General features: G+C 35.4%; 1 protein-coding gene across 1 annotated transcript in view; it reads left to right on the top strand.

Moving 5' to 3' along the window:
• LOC135218411 (Kv channel-interacting protein 4-like) overlaps positions 1 to 25,641 on the top strand; it is a gene marked incomplete in the record, with an annotated part of 956,178 nt that overhangs the window by 924,130 nt on the left and 6,407 nt on the right. The window contains 5 exon segments of the mRNA XM_064254714.1: positions 8,420 to 8,525; positions 9,654 to 9,769; positions 12,132 to 12,270; positions 14,459 to 14,603; positions 25,008 to 25,070. Coding sequence (XP_064110784.1) covers positions 8,420 to 8,525; positions 9,654 to 9,769; positions 12,132 to 12,270; positions 14,459 to 14,603; positions 25,008 to 25,070 — 569 coding nt within the window.

Below are 25,641 nucleotides of genomic sequence, written 5' to 3'. Positions count from 1 at the left end.
AGTAAGTTATATTAAAGCAGATTCTAAAAGATTTCGTTATAAGACATCTTTTGACCTTGCAATTACTGAACTACCAATCCAATTTATTCGGTGGTTGTTTTCACTTAAATGAATGAATATTGCATTAGATGTTTGCCCAGTTTTTACAGAATATTTATGCTGGCTTAACCTTACTTCTAAGCCCTTGCTCGACTATCCGAGATAAAATGAGGGACAATCCATACATGGAATTTTATATATTATGTTGTTGCTTTCTCTGGGTCTATTTTTTATTAACATTCCTTTTAGTGTGTTATTATAGGAAAAAACAAGGTTGACCTTAAAGGCTTTTAACAATGATTTGATGGTTTCAAATCCGTTAAAATAAGGCAAACTGAGAATGTTCTTAGAATTTTCTTTCTCTGTGTTACTTACACTATAAAACTTTTTGTGGGCTTTATTATAACAAATATCTAATATATGTGAAGGATAGCATAAATCTTTCCCTATTTTTCTTATGTATTCAATTTCTTGATCCAAATATTGGGGACTGACAATGCGCAATGCTCGTAAAAACATAGAAGAAAAAATTGATATTTTTATGTTAAGATGGTGGCCTGAAAAGAAATGAACATAAGTTAAGTTGTTGGTCGGTTTCCTAGAAATACTGAATTTACATTGAAATGGTTCTCTATGTATCAAAACATAGAGGCAATTGTCTTTTTCTAATTCTAAAGTAAACTTAATCGATGGTACCTGGTTATTTGATTTAGAGAGTAAATCATTTACATCAATACCGACAGGCAGAACAGCTAAAATATCATCAACATATCTATACTACTTTACAGGAATATAAATGATATTAGGTAAGTAGCATTTTTCAAAGAATTCCATGTACAAGTTAGAGAGTAGTGGTGATAAAGGGTTTCCCATTGCCATGCCAAATATTTGTTGATAAAATTCACCATTGAATATAAACTTACAATCACAAATGCACAAACTAGTGAGTGAAATAATGTGACTTATAGGTACAGGTAATTCATGCTGAGTTAGTTCATTACTAAGATATTCTAAAATAGAGTCTATAGGGACTTTAGTAAAAAGAGAACATACATCAAAACTAACGAATCTATCAGTGGGGTAAAGAGTAATTTTGTTTAATCTATCAACTAATTCTAGAGAATTATATATATGAGAATCGGAGAGGGTTCCAAGTAACGGGGGACAAGATCTTAGTGATATATTTCGAGAGTTTATATGAAATTGAACCACCAGTACTGATAATAGGCAGCATAGGGTTATTTTCTTTGTGCGTTTTGACTAATCCGTACAATAAGGTAGCGAAGGAGATTTGACTGACAATTTGCCTAGTAGTTCTGTTTTATCTTTAAGGATATTTTTCACTGTGCTATTGAAGTACTTTATGACTTGATCAAGGGGATTTTTTGTTAGTTTTTTTATAAGTCACATCATCATCCAATAGGGCTTGCATACGTGATATGTAGTCAGCTTTATCTAAAATTACTATCCTATTTGACTTATCAGCTTTTGTAATGTGGATAGTATTGTCCTTTTTAAGATCGGTCAAACTTTTCTTATAGCGAGCAGGGAAGTTACTTTCATGCTTAACGTTTGCAGCTCCGTAAACAATATCTTTAATCATGTCAACATGATTTTGAGGAAGATCACAATATTTTTCAAATTTACTTAGGGATGACGTAATCATTAAAGCAGAAGGTCGACTTGTTATAAAGAAAGATAAACCATATCCAAGCGCACTCACAACATTGTTTATTTTCCTTCGTGGCATATATCTTTATATATATATATATATATATATATATATATATATAATATATATATATATATATATATATATATATATATATATATATATATATATATATATATATATATATATATATATATATATATTATATATATACCTATATATATATATATTATATATATATATATATATATATATATATATATATATATATATATATATATATATATATATATATATATTATATATATATATATATATATATATATATATATATATTATATATATCATATATATATATATCATATATATATATTATATATATATATATATATATATATATATATATATATATATATATATATATATAATATATATATATATATATATATATATATATATATATATATATATATGTGTGTGTGTGTGTGTGTGTCTGTGTGTCAGTGTGTGTGTAAGCATATATCGAAAGTAATAATATTTTATGCTAAATTGCAATTATTATTGCAAGAATTCCTCTGCATTCGAAAGGTTTCCTTACCAGTTTTCTAATGTCGCAAGCGTAATGATTCTGTTGCACTTTTCCCACAGGTTTGATGAATTTGATTTGCATCGACCAAGTGGGGCGTATTTTTATATAGCAGTCGTATCTTCAAGACGAAAATCAGAAAGCGACAGTGTAACTGTTCACGTCACTTGTGAATAAACACAGTTTCGTATTGAAAAAGAAAAAAAAACTTACAAACTATCTTGATTCAAAATTGTTCAGATAGTCCTAATGATTCTCTAGAACAAAGGATCATTTCGGATGACGAAAAAGAAATGTTTGCTTTTCATCAGGACCCATTGTTATTCCTTTCAAAAACAAAATTTACCTTGCCGTGAAAATCACCATTCCAGCTCTACAAAAATTTTGGATGGGGTGAGGGCAGAGAGCATTGTCCCTCTTCAAATATTGGCGTGAACTGGGGCCCTTATCTCCTGGAAGTGTCGGTTTTTAATTAAAATCTGTTCATTCGATGAATAGGACGGAATTTAATCGCAAGTAATTAATCAACACCCGTATAATAATGATAAAATTTTTACTGCTTATTACCTCCGACGAACAGGTTATGTTAAAGGCACAATTTTTGTGTCTGTCTGGGTGGCAAGGAACGAATACATATTAGGAGAGAGAGGAATTTAACCTGGGCTGTATCCCTTAAAAAATGCAAGATTTTATTATTTTATTTGATAATTTATTTGTTCCTTTTCTAGTAACTGATTTCTTTCTATAGTTCTTGTTGCCTTCTGTTATTTCTTTCAAGTGGACATCGTATTCTTCGGAAGCTTGAATTTCAAGTCATTATCCCTAGCGGGCTTCTTCCATAGGAAAATGGTTCATCTTCTGAATAATAATAATAATAATAATAATAATAATAATAATAATAATATAATCATACCCATTTCATATTTACTGTTGCTATACTCCACTTACGAAGACGATGTTCAGAGGGAAGTTAAGGTTAAAATGTTAAAATAACGGTCGTGCTCAGAGATCAAGGGTCATATAGGAATGAAACCTTGGCCACAGCTTTGGAGCTTTACGAAAGAGATTTAATATGTACCAAGTATAACCCACAAATGAAGTCGTACGATCGGTCAGGTTCAGGTCAAAGTGATGGTTGAAGGTCAGAAGTCAAAACAGAAGCTTGGTCTTAACTTTTGACCTATATAAGAGTACATATTAGCGATACGTAATCCTCTTATGAATTGGATTAGCAGCGTGATACTAGGACAACGGTCATGCTGAGATTATGAATCCCCAATTAGAATTAGCCTATGATTTTTTATTTGGTTTAGTTATTCTTTTAAATGTGTTTGTTCGCTTTCTTCATTTCTGGATTATCCAGAAAGTTATATGACTCAAGAATGAAAATGTATGGAGTGCTCTTGGTGTGGATTGCTCAGCCCTGGTGGGAACTTGCGGTCTCCAGAAGATCAAAGTCCATTTTTATTTGATGTGAACCGTTTCCATTTCGAGAAGGTGGCTCTGGAAATCAGTGATCTTATTTTTACTTGCATTTATAGCAAGGAATGGGGCTACATTTCCAGTGCAATGTCCCTTGGCTTGTGCTGATGAAAACGTCTAGCATGCGAACAACATGGCTGCTTGATCACACACACACACATACACACACACACACACACACACGGCGTGTGCGTGAGTAAGTGTATGCGTGAGCGAGTAAGATAGAGGAAGAGGGAAGGAGAGACTGGTGTACATATATCTAAGATATGAAAAACTGACCTAAATCGTTTAAAAAAAAAATTACAAATACTTCATACAATGGTGTTGACAACTTACAGACTTTACAAGACAAATTTTTAAACATAACCATATAGGCATATTTATTGTGCAACACAGAAGAACAATTTATAACGGAAGGGCAAAAAAACCCACTGACGTGCCGAATTTCGAGACAAGTTTGGAAAACTTCAATTATTTCTTTTTTCTTCCACACCTAACTCTTACTGGAAATTATTTGACAAATTGTTCAAGTATGTGATTGTTGTGGCGTGGGTTAGTTTGACGGTGGCCTACTTTTCTCCTTTTTTTTATATAAAGTTCTAGGAATGTTATACATTACGCTCGAAGACTTCCGCTCTTTTGACATCAAAATAAATAACAGTTTCTTGCAAAGAATACCATGAGCGCTCTATAAGAACGATTTGCTCTAACTAAAAACGATCATACGTGCCGAAAAAAATTCATAACCAAAGTTCATGAAAACAAATTACCATTAATCTGGAAATTTTTACTTTTTTTTAAAAGATCTTCTAGCGATTGTCATGAGAATACCTCGTTAACAATTAGAAACCATTATTTTTTTGCATTTTTAAAGAGGTTGGTATTTGCCATATACCCGTACTTGAAAGTATATAAGACCACAACAAAAACAAGTTTGTAACCATTTCTTCATTAACTGTATAACCAGCGGATCATCTAACTAAATTAAGTTTTCATTGATATTCCTCGGTATTATTCATGTTGGTTTCAGTGGACAGTGATGCCCTGAAGAAATAAAAAGAAACATTGACATATCTATATCAATCAAGGAAAAAAAATTATTTGAAGCAACTTCTGAGCATACGATTAACAGCTGAGGACTAAAATGGCCTTCGTCGGTTTCATCCGAAGAACATAAATAAAAATGTAGCGCTGGCTCCCCTCCGCCCCCTTCCTCCCCGTCTAATATCAAACGTCCTTCTAACAACTCCCCCTGAGCTACAACTTAAACTGATTGGTTCCCCCGGGAGTGATAGTTGTGTTGACTTCCGTCTTATTTATAGACAAAGGGTTCAAAAAAAATTATAATAACAGTCGGAGTTCGTCCCTTTTGACCTGTACAAGGAAAATAGAGGTAATGTCAGTGAAAGGGTAAGGCACCGAATATTAGCATATTTCATTCGTTTGGTTTTATTAGTTTGCACAGTGATAGGTGCTATTGAATTTAAGATATATTGTTTGTAATCCTTCATGCTGCCCAATTTCAAACTCTTCTAAATATTGTAAATTGTATATAATGAAATGTAGCCCTTTGCATTAGTGTACTTTAATTGTAAACTTATATCATTTGCGTGCGTTTATTAATAAGTAAAGAAACGCCATTTGGAACCGAGTATGTTATTTTTTTTTTTATTTTGACATAACAGCTTTCCTCGCAATACTTTTAGGATCTCTTTGTAAGCGGTTTGAGATTTGTTATTTACCGAAGGAATTTTGACAGAGCCGCTAAAGTTAAGAGGTTTGGGATTACAGAATACTACAGTTCCTATCAAAATGTGAGATAAATTGTCAGACTCATAAATAACTTTTTTTTCTAAAAGAGTGAGTAAGCTTTAGATGACAAGTATTTATGAACTTTCCTTTTATGTATTAGTTATTGATGTGAATGTTCGTTATATTCCATTTACTTCATTCTCTTTGCCACCCTGTTTTCTCAGGCAAAAAATATAGAACAATAAATCAAACAGTTTTGAATATGTTACCCAACTACATTAATGATTATTATTGAAGCAATCTCTCTCTCTCTCTCTCTCTCTCTCTCTCTCTCTCTCTCTCTCTCTCTCTCTCTTGTTAACAAATTACTTTGAACATTCCAAGGTTAATCAACCCGTGACGGTACGTGATCTATGTACGATTCTATTTAATTTTGCTATGTATGCTAAGAATATTCTTTTGGCATTCATTGTCAAAACAAGTGCCACAAACAGCACAAATCACCCTAAGGGAGTGCATCTTTTTTCTAATGAGAATTTAAGATCTTAAACAAATTTATACGATGGAGGTTATTTTTTCTCGGATCAAGCAACAATTGCTGTGCAACGTCAACGACTAACAGAGTCTTGCATATAGCGTCTATGGAAAGCCCAAACCTAAAGCGCACATAGGAAGGGCCGCTGTTGAAGGAGATGTGTTTTAACAGTTTAGCTGAAGGGAGCGTACAGCCACCACATATACGTGCATACGAATATAATTTGTTATAAGCATGAATATATATATATATATATATATATATATATATATATATATATATATATATATATATATATATATATATATATATTATATATGAATAATTATCACATCACCGTGATTCATATGAATATATGAATCACGGTGATGTGATAATTATTCATAACAAGGCTACGTGGGTCAACGTTCGAATTGGCTAACATGGTTGAGGGGGTTTCATATCGATTCTAATTACGAAAACACCGAGTTCGACGGTGATTTGTAATGGTCAGAATCGATATAAACTTATAGTCTCTCTGATGGCCGACTTGATAACGTCACTGTCCGTCCTAATTTCGTTCCCATCCACTGGACGGTGGTTCGATCCCATGAGGGGACGAAATTATTATCAACTAAAATTTCCCCTTTGGTACATATATGAAAATATACCAATTCCGAGGTAGAGCGAATTAGATATTAAAGGACATTTGTAGCTCTAATGATATAAATATATATTATATATATATATATATATATATATATATACATATATATATATATATATATATATATATATATATATATATGTGTGTGTGTGTGTATATATATATATATATATATATATATATATATATATATATATATATATATATATATATATATATATATATATATATATATATATATATTATACATACGTACATAACATTAGCTGAAGCCACTGGGACAAGTTTAAAAAAGAAAAGAGAGTGCCAAATACTTTCGTGTATTTAATACATCTTCGGGCCAGAAAGATGTGTTAATTACACGAAAGTACTTGGCACTCTGTCTTTACTTTTCTAAATTTTCCAGTGGCTTTAGCTAATGAACAAAATCACTTGCTTACTTTTGTGATTTCGTAGTGTGTATATATATATATATATATATATATATGTATATATATATATATATATATATATATATATATATATATATATATATATATACAACATAGTATGCATACATACAGTAGTCACGGGTTCGATTCTCGGCCATTCCATTGAGGAGTGAGAGATGTGTATTTCTGGTGATACAAGTTCACTCTCGACGTGGTTCGGAAGTCACGTAAAGCCGTTGGTCCCGTTGCTGAATAACCACTGGTTCCATGCAACGTAAAAACACCATACAAACAAACAACATCCAAGTGTAATAGCCTGTTATAAGCCTTGAGACAAAACCTCCGACAACAATATGAACACATAGTACGCGGCTAAATATAAATTAAGGGTTCACCATCCAACACATTCTCTATATTCTAGCTATATATTGTATACTATATAAGTATATAGAATCTTTTAAAATTGTTTTATACAAATTTCTTCCAGCTTTTGTTTCCCGTAGGGGTAGTAGCGCTTACAGTAGGCACTACTTAGGGTTCTTTGCAGTGTCCCTTCGGCCCCCTCCTGCATCACCTTTCATTCCTTTCACATTCCATCTTTCTTTCCAGCCCCTTCTAACAATTGTTTCAAGAGTGCAACTGGGAGGTTGTCCTCATCTTACACCTTTAAGGTCTTTTTACACTCTATTTCCCTTTCATGCTAAATGACCTCATAGGTCCTCGTGCTTGGCCTTTGGCCTAAAGTTTTTATTCTGTTCCATTCATAACTGGATCAAAAGCTAGAAGGAATTTATATAACACAGTTTTTAAAGATTCTATATAGTATTTCTATATGGTGCAATATATAGTTGGAATATAGAGAATGTGTTGGATGGTGATTCTATAACTTACGTAGATTTAACAGCGTACTATGTTCATATAGTGGACGGAAGCTTTGTCTCTAGTCTTATAACAGGCTATTACACTTGGAGGTTGTTTTCTTAGGTTAGATTAGAAGTATGGATTTGGATTTGTGGTCAGATCCGTCTCTATTTAGATTCCTGGGCAACTGAATAGATATTCATCTCTTGTGCGTATTATGCTGCTATTTATATTGTCAGATTTCTTTGATTTGTGATTTGGTACCATAACAACCAGACAAAAGAAAGTCTTTGTTGAATAATGGCCGAAAGAATAGATGTTGCAGGATCTTTTAGATTTCTTTTAGTTACCCATAAATATTTCTGCCAATATTTCACATTTTCTGTGTTGATGACGCGTCCGTTTTCTTTTACAGATCAGGAACTCGAAGACTTCGAGTTAGCACCCCTACGGTATAGACCGGAAGGCCTAGAACAGCTTAGTAAAGCAACGAGATTTACAAAAGAGGAGTTACAGTTCATGTAAGTACAGATATAAACCCCTTTTTGTAAAAGGAATAGTTTCAGACTATACAGTGACCTATTTCAGAATTTATCTCTCTCTCTCTCTCTCTCTCTCTCTCTCTCTCTCTCTCTCTCTCTCTCTCTCTCTCTCTCGACGTAAAATTCAAAAGTGAGAACTTGTTCTCGAACAAATGGTTGAGGCAGCATCAAAAGAAACAGGAAAAAAAGCTCACTGCTTTAAAGATACAGTACCATATAAGAGTGATGATGGCAATAGTGGTAGTTGTTAGTACATGACCGAAATTACTTCACCTGGAAATGAAGTAGCTAACAGCATATACAAGTACGCAATGCATTGTTATTGTTATAGCTTTCAGAACCCCTGATTGTATTTATTGAATCATGGTGCACAAGGAAACATATATATATATATATATATATATATATATATATATATATATATATATACATATAAAACCTAGCTGAGGATGTGGGAGCTTCTTTATTCTGTAAGATTTGAACGATGAAAACTAGACCACTGTGATGGATGCTAGATTAACAAGGAGACTGTACTAAGCTATACGCCAGACACATTCCGCATAGTTCATATTTTTACTTCAGTTTCAAGAATAAAGCAAGAGGTTGCATATTCCTTTGTTTTCTGATGTCCAACGCAGCACTAAAATGTAACTATACATACCCCCAAGTTCTTTATTGTATCACCTGGAACAAGAAAAAGCATCGATGTGGGAATTATCAGGTTCCCCTTTCCTTCCCCTTTTCCCACATCGTAATACTTCAAAGAATTGCCTTCCCCTCTACTAAAAAGCTGCTTCAATTTTTCATGATAAAGACGATTACAGTTTCGTAATATTCCAATGAAATGAGTGAGTACTCTCATCTTATAAGAGATTTGATGAAGGAGGGTGGTAGCAGATTATTTTTACCATTACTTTACTTTACTGAACAAGCCATGATTTCGTAGAAAAGGGTAAATGGGCCGACCATTCAAAAAAACAAGTTGCTGAATAGCAAACCTTTATGAAAATCTGTTCGAAAACCAATGCGGTTTATTGACTACGCAAGTCCACTGCAACATTGCAAATAATACTAAATTCTTTGCTCTAAGACATTCCTAATCAACAGGTACCGAGGCTTCAAGCAAGAGTGTCCGACTGGGGTCATATCGGAGGAGACCTTCAAGGGGATCTATGCCAAATTCTTCCCTCTGGGAGGTCAGCCTGAGGACGGATCTGGAAGAAGTAAGCTGGACATTCCACCACTACCTTCTCGTCCGTTCCCCTACCCTCCCAAATCTCTCCCTCCATTATGCCCTCGTACCCAAAGACCTAATATTCCATTTTGGAGATTACTTTTTAGTAAGGTTTATTTTTGTTAGTTTACTGCAATGAGGTTTACAGGTTATATTACGCAAAATGTGCCTTGAGATTAATAATTGTAGAGATCTCTCATAGACTTCAAACTTTTATCAAAACTATATAAATGACTTCCAGAACACTGTAATTATATTTCAGACATAATTCATGATTCATCAGGTATCGGGAAAAATCTATAAAAGAAATCTTTTTAAATGAATATAGCCGTTTGCGTGACACTTCTTAAAAGAGAAATATGAATTTTTCAGAAATAATGCATACAATTCATTTGATTATCACGAAAGTATAGTTGATTTCATTTATTTTACAGAATTATGAAAAGCTTTAAATTAATTTGATAGTCAAATAATCAAAACCAATGAAAAACTGGTACTGTAAAGAGAAAGATTATTCTGACATCTTATAAATGTCTTAGTCTTTCTCCTCAGAGATACTTACCTGCTTTCTATTTCCAGTGTAATTAGCATAAAGTAGTTAAGAATAAGAACGTCTTGTTAATGAACCCGTCTTGAGTAAGGTTGTTTTAGCAGGCAGAGCCCATTTGAGATAGAGGACCGTTCATGTCTTTCAAATCCTGAGTGGTGGAATCTTCAGCGGCGTTGATGATGCATGTGCGGTAAAATCAGGTCTTTCATCTGCCATGTCTTTGATGTTCCAAAATACCTATGTAATGATAACGTGGAAGAATAAGAAATTAATCGTAGAATTTAAGTATTTTTTGAAATAATGTTTGTTTTCGTAAATTTACAAAGAACTTAAGATGCCTAATCCATGGTTCAAAATGCGCATAAGTCATGCTCTTAGATTCTAAAATATTTCGAAAATATGGATCACCTTTGAAGACATTTCAGCAGATGGGAGGCCCTCCCTCGCTTTCCCCCCTCACAGGAGAGTCACCCTGTGACACATACGTGGCCAGCTATTGCTAATGCTTACTTTACCAGCTTCTGTGTGCTGCCTGGAAAAAGGACTGTGAAAGCCTTCCTATTGCTGTGATTTCTGGTGTCAATCTCTCGTATTCATCTGGCTGAGCTTTCGCTAATCCTGTTTCATACTTCCGTGTACATAAGGTTCCTTTAGCTTCTGCTGACCCATTTGTCCCATAAAGAAGTCCCATCTATATTGTGAAGCGAAATTCTTTGTGATTCATTACCTAAGGATGATTTTCGGGTGATTTCTAATAACATCTACACCATTCTAGAAGCCCCAGATCTTATAGTTATGATTTCACTTACACAGGTAATCTGAAAAGAAGTACAATAAAAAAGATTATATAATTAAAAGTAGGATAAAGTAAATTAAAATGTTTTAAATATAGATAAGAGTCTAGAGTTCATAAATTATGACTTAGATATAATGGGAAGTTAAAATTAATTTTTTTTAACTGGTATTGTAAATGGTGTACTCAGTATTTGATGATTCCTGTCGTTTCCACTTTTTGTAACTGTGTGGTTTTAATACCCTTCAAACTAACCGGTTATGACTCGTGTTCATTTTTCTAGTCTTCGTAATTGATGATTTTCTTTCTTTTTCTTTTTTTCGGTTTGCTTTCTCGTATCCTTACAAATTTTTAAATGGAAATTAAAGTGTTGAAAAATTGTTGAACTTATATGCTTCTCTATGGTCTGTAGGACATACCAAGACACTTCTGCACATTCACTTCTATGCAACGCGCTAATATATATCTATATTCAGTTTCATCTATGTTGAATATTTACACATTTTATATTACTATGCATAAACCTTTAGCATCACTGTGTCAGGTCAGTCACATATAATGCATTCATCTACAAACTAAAACACCTGTTTTGTCAGTCAAATAGAGACATTTCATCTAGTTACTTTGAGATTTTTAAATACCCTTGTTTCCTTGTGCATAACACAATGATTTCTGAAAGACCCTTTTCACTCTTACCACTAAATTCCCAGTCCACTTCACATAACGTAGGATATTTGCAGTACAGTAGATTCCACATATGCGTGTACTTGAAGAGCTGTAGATTGTTGTGAACGTTGGGTTAAGATTCACATTTAGATGGAATGTAGTCCAGTTAATATAGCTCCCTAGGGACATGTTGACACTACAATGAATTAATTCATAATGAAGAAAGAACTATTTCTGTAACTACAAAAGCATTCAGTAAAATGACGTATGTCCGCAAGTACCAACATACTTTATTTTAAAACTGAAAAATTAAAGCGTCACTGAAACATGATACTTTTCCAGATACTGCAATGTACGCCCACTATGTCTTCGGCACCTTGGATCAAGACGGATCAGGGACCATCACCTTCGGTGATTTTATCATGGGGTTATCGGTGCTACTGAAGGGGACGCTGCAGGAAAGAGTCAACTGGATATTCAAGTAAGTCTTTTTATGGGCTTTGTAGCCCTTGTATTTCAGTCGTGTTACAGAAAATTATTATTATTATATTATTATTATTATTATTATTATTATTATTATTATTATTATTATTTGGAAGCTGAGCCCTATTCATATAGAACAAGCCCACAGTAGCCACTGACTTGAAATTCAAGCTTGCAAATAATATGGTGTTCCTTTGAACGAAGTAACAGAAGGAAACAGGTAATACAGAAAGAATAGATATCAGATATTATAAAATTAGAGAGGAAAAATATATCAATAAGATCACTTATTACAAAAGAAAAATATAAATAAACATGAAATTCTCTCTTCATTTCTTTTCCAAAATATTCAAGAAGTAACTTAAGTATCCATGAATATAATCCCAAGGAACAATTTTATGAATTTTGTTGCTTTTGTACTAGTACCTCATAATAATAAGCATGATATCCCCCATGTGTTATTAAGAATTTTGGTGTTACTGTTTCATTTGAGAACAGTAAAACAATGAAACATATAAAGAACTCCTCCGACAATGCTAAAGGATGTGTAAATAAAATTCCCTGTAAGTCTTATGACAACTTTTCAATTGGTCAAATGGGTAAAGGACTGGAAAAGAGACTAAAACAGCGTGAAAAATGTTTGAGTTAAGCTCAGGAACAGTTGTATTTTTTTACATGTTAGTGAGAACAATCATGCTATCAGCTAGGAAGGGGCAAAAAAGATACCGTATTCTAATAATGCATTGGAAATTATTATCACTGAATCTAGTTTTATAGAAGAAAGTTATGGCCATAGTATGATCAGTCAATGCATGTATAAACGATCTTGTAATATCAAAATAAATATGTAAAATGTTCAAGTTTTAAGGAAGGCAAAAGAGATGTATGGAAAAGGAGTATTAAGTTTGTAAACACAGAACAGGTTGCAGAAGTACTGAGTTTTCCTGCCCCGCCTCCCTATCAGGTGTGGTTCTGTAATCTCTTACGGTTTATACGTTTATCGGTATTTTCCTAAACAAATGAATTGAAGCTACTCCTACCCTGACACCTGTCATGGGTGAGGGGTGGTTGGGGGCGATGTATAGTCCCAAACGGTTCTGTATGTGCGTCAGTACTGCCCCTGTAGTACATATAGGTGTGATCTCTAATGTATCAGTCCATCATCAATGGCTGAGTAATAAAGCCGGATCTATATATAGTATATGTGTGTGTGTGTATGCATGTATGTATGTAACTTTAGTCATGGAAATGATCACATTATATAAAATATAAACAGTGCTAAATCTTTCTGCTCTATTCTAAGACATTTTCAAGCAAACTAAATACAATGGAAAAAATGACAAATACGAAGTGTAATTTTTAAAAACAACAACTAAGATTAAATTCAAAAGGATCATTTTGCCATTTTAACGCATGCAAGTCATTATTGTCAGGGTAGGTAGGTGTCAAGTCAGGAACAGCTGTTTGGTGTTATACCAGGTAAGTGGATAAACTAAGAAGGGGCAACGAAATTAACCCATGTTACTGATGTTAATTAGTGTCTCTTGTAAATCTCGTTAGAATATTATTTGTTGCAGACTGGGGTCAAGATTGTACTATAGACTTGGGCTTGAATTCGTGTAATTTTACTTTAGTAAGGAAAAGACATTCTATGTAAGTTGCAATGAATGTGCTAAGTCAGATTCAGTAACCTTCTGGCACTCTTTTAAGTAGTGTAAATATAATGACTAATTACTCTGGCTGTCGCACACAAGCAAACCTAATTTAACAACAGTTTTTCAGAGTTCCACCTAGGAATACTCCTTTTGTTAAAAAATCCACAATTATTTATTAAGATATATTTCTATGTAAAAATAAAACAAAGACTTTCAAACACCTGAACGGTGTCCCTCGTCAGTGTAATGTTAAAATGTAAATAGAGAGGATAGTTTCCTCCTGAAGAGCATCTAAAATTTTTACAATTTGTTTTCACGAGACTGGGAATTTCTTAACAATAATCCTTTTTGTTCTAAAGGGTCCACAATAATACAAAGTGTTAAGAGTCCGTGTATAATTTTTGTTTTTGCAAAGTCTTAAAAATTATACACGGACTCTTAACACTGTATTATTGTTGACCCTTTAGAACATTATATATACTCTCGCGATAGAGAGTTTTTCCCTAATAATCTTTTTCTTATATGTTTCAGTTTGTATGATATCAACAATGACGGGTACATCACAAAAGAGGAACTTATTGACATCGTCACGTCTATATACGACTTGATGGGTGACCAAGCTAATCCTGGCATCGATGACAACACGGCAGTGCATCATGTTGACAAGATTTTCCAGGTAAATTTTCTCACCCATTTGCAATGCGCATAAGTTTTTATTCGAGAGTGTTGTGATCTGTTTTTTTTTATTTTTTATTTTATTTTTTTTTTAACATCAAAATATTATTTCAAATTATTTTTGTGTCAATCAAACTTTACTTGTATTTTTCTAGTATTATAAATGCAGGAAAAGGGGATAATATGATATAAATCAGTGACTCCCATTATAAATTTTTAATAGTCATTACTGTATCATTAAAGGTTGTTCTGACAGCCATTCTCAAATTAGCATTACCTTTCGCAGTTCTTTCCTCTTTCACCTATTCACTGAATTCCCGAAGATTCATTATTTCGGGGCTGAATACCTTCATTTTCATCTTTTCTTGCAAGTCCCGTCAATTCCTCAGCCAAGTAGTGAATAGAAATAATTTCAATCACTGCTACCTCATGATTATAGCTATCATTCTTCTCAACTATAAAATTCGTAGCTATAGATAATGTAGCAAACTCAAATTTTATCTATTTTCCTTTTACCTATGCACCCATAATAGTGAGCAGGCCAAACTCTTAAGGCTAATGTATTCCTGGTGTTTTTAGCTTCTTATTATTTGAAGTTCCGTTATTTTGTAATAAACAAAACAGCATGTGTGGTATGTTCTTCTTTCTGTGTCTGAGCTGAGCCTACAAGGAAGTGTCATATTTATACCCAACGCTTGCATGATTAACGAGTATCAGAACCAAGATTTTGTTTACGACATAATCATTCCAGGAAACATTTATATTTATATATATATAATATATATGAATATATATATATACTATATATTATAAATATATATATAATAATATATATATGCACAGTGGTACCTCGACATACGAAATTAATCCGTTCCGAGGCGGCCTTCGTAACATGAGCTTTTCATATCTTCAACCGCATTTTACACGTAAAATGCATAATACGTTCCAAGCCCTACAAAAACACCCCAGTAAATTTTATAATAAAGCTAAATTGACCAATAAACAATGAAATACTACAACAATTTGGACCATTCAATACCTGACTTAATACGTACTACTAATATGTACCTGTAAATAAAGTGTATTAGTGTACATGGTATACAAGAAATACTGTACGTACATACGTATGTACGTAGTAAAATGTGGAACCTTACCTTTCGAGTGAGGCTATCTCCGAAAGTGGCGACAGAGGAGGAGGACAAACGGCAGAAAATTTGTTACGTAGTACATACACTTAACTTAACAAAACACATTAAAAATGTGAGGAAACATAAACTAAACTTTATGAAACACATTAACAAAACTGTAACACGTAACTTTACAAAACACTTAAAATTAATGTTTTTTTTTTTTTTGTCTTTTTAATTTTTACATTTTTTTTTTACTTTTTTATACTTTACATTTTTTTTTTTTTTTTTTTTACAAAATTTCAATTTCTTCACCATTTTCAACTTTCTGTTTTTTTGTAGTATCAATTGGATCTTCCTCTTTCCTTACTCCTACTAAAGGCCTCTTTAAAAAAATAACTATCCAAGGAAGATTGCTTCAGCCTACTTTTCACAATGTTCCTGAAACAACTCAGGCAAACGTCATCGAACTGCGCAAGCATACGACCTGTGTAAGCCTTTTCGGGGTGTCTCCTTTCTACAAATGATTGCACCTTATGAAAAGCAGCTAGAGCATCCTTAATTTCTGCCATTGTCATAGGGTCATCCTCCTCCTCCTCGCCGCTGCTAGAAAACTCTTCTTGAACGAAGTTATGTTGCATGGCCTCCAACTCCTTCAGGTCATCCGTTGTAAGCTCCTCTTGGTGCTCCTCGAGAAGGTCATTGATGTCATCCTCGTCGACGACCAGCCCCATGGACTTGCCAAGTGCAACGATCTCGTCAAGATCTGGTTGCGAAACAGTTTCAGGATCGTCAACTGTTCCTGAATCTGCAGCACCAGCTTCGCCCACGTCGAATCCCTTGAAGTCTCGGACGGCTACGGCATCAGGCCAGAGTTTCCTCCACAAAGAATTCAAGGTTCGCCTCGAAACCTCCTGCCAAGCTTGATCAATGAGTCGGATGCATATCACAACATCGAAATACTCCTTCCAAAATTCACACAAAGTGAGGTTTGTGGTATCGATGATGTCGAAACATCTCTTGAAAAGATGTTTCGTATACAGCTTCTTGAAGTTCGATATCACTTGCTGGTCCATGGGCTGGAGGAGAGGGATGGTGTTAGGCAGAAGATAAAGAACCTTGACAAAAGAATATTCCTCTAGGATATCTTCTTCGAGGCCAGGAGGGTGAGCAGGGGCATTGTCCAACAACAGCAGACATTTCAGAGGGAAGCACTTCTCTTCCAAGAATTTCTTCACTGTCGGGCTGAAACACAGATTTACCCACTCGGTGAACAAAAGTCTCATTACCCAGGCTTTCGCATTAGCCCTCCCAATCACTTGAAGCTTCTCCTTCAGCACTTTGTGGGCCTTGAAGGCTCGAGGAGTCTCCGAATGATAGACAAGTAGGGGCTTCACCTTGCAATCCCCACTGGCGTTCGAACAAAGTGCGAGCGTAAGCCTTTCTTTCATAGGCTTATGCCTTGGTAGCTTCTTCTCTTCCTGCGTGATGTAAGTCCGACGAGGCATTCTTTTCCACAAAAGGCCAGTCTCATCACAGTTGAAGACTTGGTGAGAACTGTAGCCTTCGTTGATCGGCATCTCGTCGAATATCTTAATAAAGGCTTAGGCCGCTTTCGTGTCTGAGCTGGCCATCTCCCCATGCTGCACCACTGAATGGATGCCAGTTCGTTTACGGAATTTTTCTAACCACCCATGAGAAGCCTTGAAGTCTGGGGTTGGTATCGATGTCCCTTCTCCTCCGTCGTCTTTGGCCTGGGCAATCAAATCGCCAAAAATAGCGCTGGCCTTGTGGCAGATTGCCATCTCGGTTATCGTATCGACAGCGATTTCTTTGTCTTTTATCCAGACAAGAAGCAGCCTTTCCATCTCATCGTGCACGTGGCTCCTCTTGCTAGACAAAATAGTCACGCCCTTGGAAGGTGTAGCTGCTTTGATGGCTTCCTTCTGCTTAAGGATGGTGCCTATTGTCGATGGATTTCGGCCATATTCCTTGGCAATCACACTCAATCGCATGCCAGCTTCATACTTCTTGATAATCTCCATTTTTGTCTCTTCTTTCCGTGAACTTCAACTTTCTTGGGACCCATGACTACGTATAAACTGTATATAATTAAGTTATGTTGTATACGTATGTAGTAAAGTTCTCACACAACACGGTAAAGTAGTACTACAACGAAATCACTAACGAATTTACGTCAATAAACGAAATCGTATAGAACTAACGAATTCCGCATGCTTACGATAACGATGCTGCTGCCGAGTGGCCGAAAAAGCACGCCACTACGTAGATGCATGATGGGGTCATGGGAGAGATGCTGATCAATAGGAGACCAGGATCTTATGGCAGTGACTAGCATCAAGAACCAATGGGAGAGCGGGAGAATGGTGGCGAGTCTACTCAGTTGGCGGCATGCAAGTTTTAAAATTGTTATCGGTGGTCCGGGCGAATCTCAGGACTTTACAGCAACAACCTTTCGTATCCTGAACTATTTTCGTATGTAGAGCCAAAAAAATCTTCGTATTTGCTTTCGTAACTCGAATTTTTCGTAAGTTGAGCCTTTCGTATGTTGAGGTACCACTGTATATATATATATATGTCTAACAAGAAAAAATCTCTAACGGGGTCAATAGACACTCGCTTAAACAAATGAAAACAAAACATCTAACTGGTAACGTAGCCTACCTTTTTCTGTTGAATGCCATCTCTGGAGTTGGCTGAAAATCAGTTTCAAACTAGGCTAATGTTAATTCTTTGTTGTTACAAAAATATACTTTTTATTTCACAAAATTAGCTAACATGAAAATGGAATAAACTTAATTAAGCCTGACCCAAAATGAAACGTTAAACTATCATATTCCTCTCAAAATCATATTTAAGTAAGTACCCCCTTTTCCCCTTCATGTCCAAACATTCATAGTTTATTAATAGTCAAAATTAGTCTAGAGAAACCCATAAGGTGACTTCGAATCCATCTGAAATAGATAGACCATAATTATGACACCATGAAACATTAAAGTTCGTCAAATAAGAATGTTTGCCGCTCCTCACTTCTCTTTCTCTAGGACTCAAGTAATTGTCACTTCAAATGTTAACTTTTTCAAAGTTTCTCCTCTACGGTACCTTGTCTGACGGATCTGCAACATCTCTTCTAGCACCTCTTCTGTGGCGTGTTCCACACTATCAATCAAATTCAGTGAGTCCCCCTTTGCAACTTTTCCCCTAGATGTCATTTTCTGTTCGTTACGAACACACACACTTACCAATTGGCGCACAAGAGTCATGCACATTACATACACGAAACTCGTGATCTTCGGGATGCGTCACTGACCCCAATTGTGCGCCGGTAAGCTTTCCTGTTTGTTTTTTCATTTCAGCATCTTTGAGGAATCCAGTGTTTTGCATCTGTCTCTAACCGGCAAGAGCTAATGTCATCTACCCGACTATTTAATATTATAGACTGTTACTAGTGCCTTTAATATGGCTCGGCCACCTGTCTTTTGTGCACCCTTGTCGCACACCACACTGGCTACTAGTATATACTAGTTCATAATGTTTGCAGGATAGCTCCTATAACACATATTTCGACTATCATTATAGCTACTATAACTGCAATCACTGGAACTGTGTAGCGTTTGTTGAAGAAGAATTCGTCCTCGTTGTTATCCTCTAGCGGCGGAACCGTAACCGTCTCCTGTGTAGGCAGAACTTTAATTGCCTCGTGGTCCCATGTAAGTGTTTCACGAACACCTTTGTCGAATAATTGTAGATCCCGGCTGAACGTGTGAACCATCTTGAAACGACTCTGCATGCGCCATTATTAAGCGTCTGCGACGCCTGTAGGTGTAACCTAACACCCTCTTTGCTGAACTGTAGATTCAACGTCCTCCGATGAAATAATCTTAACCGCCACCTCGTGGCCAACTTGAAATATCCTGTGACTCTCATGCAAGTGCGTCTTGCACCCACCTCGCATAAGATTGTAGACTCCTGATTTGTCCCAGAATGTATCCTGAGATGATCCGTCGACGACATTTCGTCTTTGCAAAGGCGATCCGTAACACTGTCGCCCGTGTGAAGATTCGACCTCTGGCGTTGTAGATCCTAAGTTGTTTTCGTTGTCACCCTCACGTGAAGTTGGGAATTCTCTCAAGTCATCGTGTGTCCGTGTTTCGTCATTAATAGGTTCTAACTGACTTTTTGACAAGTCTCTATGATCTTAGAAGAAATTCAATCTTGCTTTAACACACGAATCTGTCATAAACTAATATACCCAATCTCATAGTCAATTATTAAGGACTAAAATTCTTCACAAAAATAAAATATGATCTTTATCTACTGACCCCTATTAAGCTTACTGGGAGAATTATTATCACAATTCAAGAATTATGCATAACAATTATATACTGCCAAATATAACCACTGGTGAATATAACCTCATAAAATACAACACCTTTATAGGGCCTCATAAAACCACAATGCACTAGTGCCACCCTCCAAGAGCCATTAAAGAACCACAATCACCACCTTTTTGACTCGTAAAACCACAGTTCACAAAATAATTCACCACCAAAATAGCCACAAAAACTCAGCCCTAATAAACCAATACCACCAGGAATCACCAAATCACCACCACGGACCTCTTATAATATTTCTCAACTTAACAGTAATTTCCCATATTTTTTCACCTCGTTTTTCATCATGAAATAATTACTTCTGGTTTTTACTCCAAATCACCGCAGTTTGCGCATAGTAAGAAGAATAGTTGAAGAAATGAAAGGAAAAAAAACGTTACATTAAACTGATTAATCACATTTCGTCATCAATTTTCAAAATCTGAAAAAATGCAACTGCGCGATGTTATTATTAGTTATTACTACCAACCTTTTTCAATTTAGATATGTGAGTTAATTTCGACCGACCTGTCTTTTCATCTAAGACTACAAATCTGTGTCCTGTCTTTTTCTCAATAACTCTAAAAGGACCTTCAAATTTCAGTAGCATTTTAAAATGAACCAATTTGTAATTTAGTTCATTTCTCACATTGAATTTTATAAATTCATTGTCCCCAACTGCAATTTTATCATCTAATGATTTCTTGTTACTTCTTTCCATCATTTCTCGGGTCGTAGCCTTGAGATTACGGCTGAGACAAGCATGTCTCTCCTTTGCTGTGGAAATTAATGCTTCGATTGTATCTGTTCCATGAGGAGGTATAGTTAACAGATCAAATGTGCCTCGTGCTTGGCAACCAAACAATGCTTCAAATGAAGACATTTTAATGGAATCACTGACCATAGTGTTGATGTTATGTCTAAAACAATATCTATATATCCGTCCCAGTTTTTATCATTTCCTCCTACAGTCTTCCTGAGAGCTTCGAGCACTTTCCTGTTTGCTCGTTCCCATAACCCATTAGCTTCAGGTCTGTATGGAATAATTGTTACTTTCTGTATCCCCATGACTTCTGCCAAACATTCCAAAGTCTTGTTTACGAATTCTCTGCCATTGTCGGTCAATAAAACCTCGGGTGAGCCATATCTGCAAATGATACCATTGAAAAATGCTATAGCTACTATCCTCGTTAGTTCATCTATTATTACCATCAGGTACTTATTCGCATATCTAGATTCACAAAAATTTCCTAGGATATCCATATGTATTCTCTGAAAAGGTCTACTTGGTATAGGGTATGACCCTAATTTGCAGGAAGTTATCCTTGCGGGTTTGCAAGCATTGCATACTGTACAGCTTTTTACAAAATTTTCTACATCTTTCCCCATATTATTCCAAATATATTTAGCACGCACCTCATTATACTTTTTTTCTATTCCCAAGTGTGGACTACCGAACCAATGTACTATATCCAAAGCCACTGGAATTAGGCTTTTCGGAATTACAATCTGTGTCGTGTCTCCTTTACTTTCACTAGTCCTTAATTTAAATTTAATTTTCCTGATCAATAGATTACCTTCTAATTCTAATCCTGAAAAAGGTAACTTATAACCTTTCCTGACTGATTCTCCTCTGAGAAATGCTTTTGCGTCTGCCAAAATTTCATCTTCATCCTGCCTTTGCTGTATGAGACTCATATCCCATTGTATAGAATCACTAGTAACTAGCGTAACTTGAGATCCTTCCGTGTCATAAAAATTTCTATATATTTGAGCTTTGCATCGAAGCCCCTGATAGTTAAGAACCATCGAGTTCTTTTGGGTGACAAATCGGGTTTATTAAAAAAATCCAATAATGGCTTGTGGTCTGTAAGGACTTCTACTTTATTCCCCATCAGTAGCATTTTAAAATGAACCAAACTTGATACTATTGCAAAGGCTTCTTTATCTACGGTAGCCATTAATCTTTCATTGCTGCCCTTTGTCCTAAATTTCCTGCCATAAAATGCAATGGGATTGAACCTCCCATTAAAGGTTTGCATAAGGCAAGCACCTATACCCTCCTGACTGGCATCAGTCACTAATGTGAACGGTTTGCTGAAATCTGGAAATATCAGAACTGGGGATTCATTAACGCGTCCTTAAGTTTTTGAAATCTTACTTCTTGCGGTTCTCCCCAATGAAATTGAATGTCTTCTTGCAATAAACATGTTAGAGGAGCTGCTATATTAGAAAATCCTTTCACAAACCTACGAAAAATTCCTGCCATCCCTAGAAATGACTTAATTTCTTTCTTTGATTTCGGGGCGCGAAAATCTGCTATTGCTTTGACTTTCTCGTTGTTTACTTTGACCCCTTCCTTGGATGTGACATGACCTAAATATGTGGTTTGCTTTTTCAAGAAGGAACACTTAGCTAGTTTAATTTTCAATCCTGCTAACCTAAGTCTCCTAAGTACTTCCTTAAGCACTTCTAAGTGTTGCACGATCGAGTCTGTTGCAATCAATATATCATCCATGTACACAAAAACATTTTTACCCAATAACCCGTGCAAATCTGTTTACCAACCTGGTAAAGGTCATCGGATTACCCGATAAACCGAACAACATCCGAGTAAATTCATAGTGTCCCTTCGTCACTGAAAAGGCAGTATATTTCTTACTATTTTCACTAAGTGGGACCTGCAAAAAACCCTGCGCTAAATCAATTGAGCTGTAAATATTATGTCCCCCGATTTCTACAAAAAGATCTGGTATGCACGCGACTTGGTAACGGTCAGGAATTGTCTTTTCATTCAAACGCCTAAAATCGACGCATACTCGGACAGAACCGTCTTTCTTAGGCACTGCTAACAGAGGAAAGTTGTATGGAGAAGCACTAGGTCTAATGATTCCTTCCTCTTTCCATTTACTGATCTCTTTTTCTACCTGTTCTCTGATTTTGAAAGGTATGCGGTATGCAGGGATAAAAATGGGTTTTGTACCTTTCTCTAACTTTATCTTATGTTCTAACACATTAGTCAATCCCTGTTTATCCCCTAGTAAAGCTACCGTGTCCCCAAATTCTACCAAGAGCTCGCTTACCGCTTCTATATGCTCTTTATATCTGCATTAGCTAAATGTTCTCTAAATATCTGCTTCCTTGATTGCATTTCAGCCTCTGAAAACTCAGTTTTCCCCTCTACAATAGCCACTGAACCACTGTCATTACTCCAATCTTGGAGATCTACCACATATGTATTCTTCTGGTATTTCCTAACTGTATCATTACAGTTCAGTAATTCTACCCATGTAACACCAGTGTTTGATACACTGTTCACTGACGCAGTGCTAATAACCCCTCTTAGTTTCTCGCACATACACACACACACACACACACACACACACACACACACACACATATATACATATATATATCTATATATATATATTATATATAAATATATATATAGATGTATACAAATATCATAGTGTATTATATATAAATCACATATTTGTATACAATACATACACATATATACATACATACGCATGTATATATAGATGTGTGTGTGTGAGTGATGGGGGGATAGGAATGACAAAGTTTGTCATTCTTTTACCTTATTTCTGGAGCAGCGTACTGTTAAGGAAAAATAATATAATTATATACATATGCACACATACACACATACATAGATATACATACATGTATATATACATATAAATTAGTTTTCACTAAATTCAAACTCGAGGGAATATGTACTAGATAAGATCGTTCCCACATGTTTGAAAATCCATCTTCATTAATCCTTTCTCCATCTAAGGCAGACATGGGCAATCTTTTGACAACTGGGGCCGCATTATAATTGACCACAGTGATCTCGGGGTGTATATTACCTGATTATGGATCTAGTGTATACATGAAGTGTGTTGCCGTACCAGAGCTCGGTGCTCAAATTCAAGTGCTGCCAACTTAGCCAGCTGTACATGGTGCTAACTAACAGACAGCGAAGCAACTTTCTAAATCTGTATCTATGTATGTGTATGTACACTTTATAGTATCCGCACACACACACATCTGGCTATTGGATTAACCTTCATTACTAAGCATGGCAGTTTCATACCACAAACCAATGTGACTTTACTCCGAAGGCTACAAATGAGGTAAATCCTCTTTTGCTTACCATGTTAAAACCAGCAACTTTCATAAAGGCCACTTACGTATTGTAGATTAAGCCAGTAGTTCTCGGTGAATTCGAATTTATGGTCATTTAAACCAGGGCTCTTTGGCATTTGCCCATCCGTCTCTAAACTCATGTGCATGCCCATGTCAGCCAATGTAACTTAACCTTAACCTTTGCTGATGCAACTGACTTTGGATATTAGGTCAGTGGTCATTATCTCGACACGTTAGGTCTAGTTTCACTTGAATATCAGAGGGAATATTTTCTCCTAGGGAATTTAAAGCATGAGTTATTTTTTTACTTTGCTCATTTGTAGATCCCTATATATATTGAAGGATAATTAATCTATCTGCCTTTATCAAGACCAAAAATCTTCCTTCGGCTCTCGGGAAAGAAACTGGGCTTGTCTGTTCAGGTCAAGATGAATTTTCCTTTCTGTGTCTTCCGTTAATGGAGCGATAATTATCTGTTTTGAATTTTGTTCACGAGGTTCTTCTCATTTTTTATGAAAAATATACAACACGGTGGAAACTGATTTATACAGAAAGAGGATTTAGGGAGACAGACAAAAATACACCGCCTGTTCTTTCACCTTTGTCAGTACTGTGTCGTATCGCAAATGGATGAACTTGTATGTTACATTCAATATTTCATCACAGAATAAGAATGCGTTGTATGCTTTGATGTGATATTCATATATTGACAAGAGATTGTTTTTGCAGAAGCTGGACTTGAACAACGATGGTGTGGTCACGATGGACGAGTTTATGGAATACTGCTCAAAGGTAACTATTTTTATCTATTTAGTTTAATGCAGTATTCTAAGTTCGTCATATAGGTCATTAGTGAAGAACAGTTATGATTTAGCAATGGTATTGTTAAGGACATTGTACGTAAAACCAAAATACAAGTTGTACTGGTAAAATTGTTAGAAACAATTCTCGTATGTTGAGGCATTTGCTTTATCCATGAGACGAACTATGGAAACAGCCTATGGCTTGAAGCAGTGCCAATAATACTTTGTTTATCGATGCTGGCATTAACTTTATTGAGACAGACCTAGCTATCAAGAACATAAGTCATAACTTCATGGAAAGTGGTCCCTGTTTAGATTTTCACATGGAAAATTGGAAATAAATTTATATCGTGCCAGTTCAATTGCACCGTCTTGTTCAACATATAAAATTAGAAGCACTACAGTGCCTTTGAAATACCAGATTTTTAGTGCCTTCAGCCAGGTTTGTATGCAGGAGTGGTTAACAAACACATAACTAACTCCTAAGTCAGTTATTTGCTTCTTATCTCATGTAAGTACCTTAGTGTCCATATGCGTTGCCTTGGAAATCTGGAGGACGC

Source organism: Macrobrachium nipponense, chromosome 9, assembly GCF_015104395.2.
Source record: "Macrobrachium nipponense isolate FS-2020 chromosome 9, ASM1510439v2, whole genome shotgun sequence".
NCBI lineage: Eukaryota > Metazoa > Arthropoda > Malacostraca > Decapoda > Palaemonidae > Macrobrachium > Macrobrachium nipponense.
The sequence above is the reverse complement of the archived record's forward strand: the minus strand, read 5'-3'. Positions and strand labels throughout refer to the sequence as shown.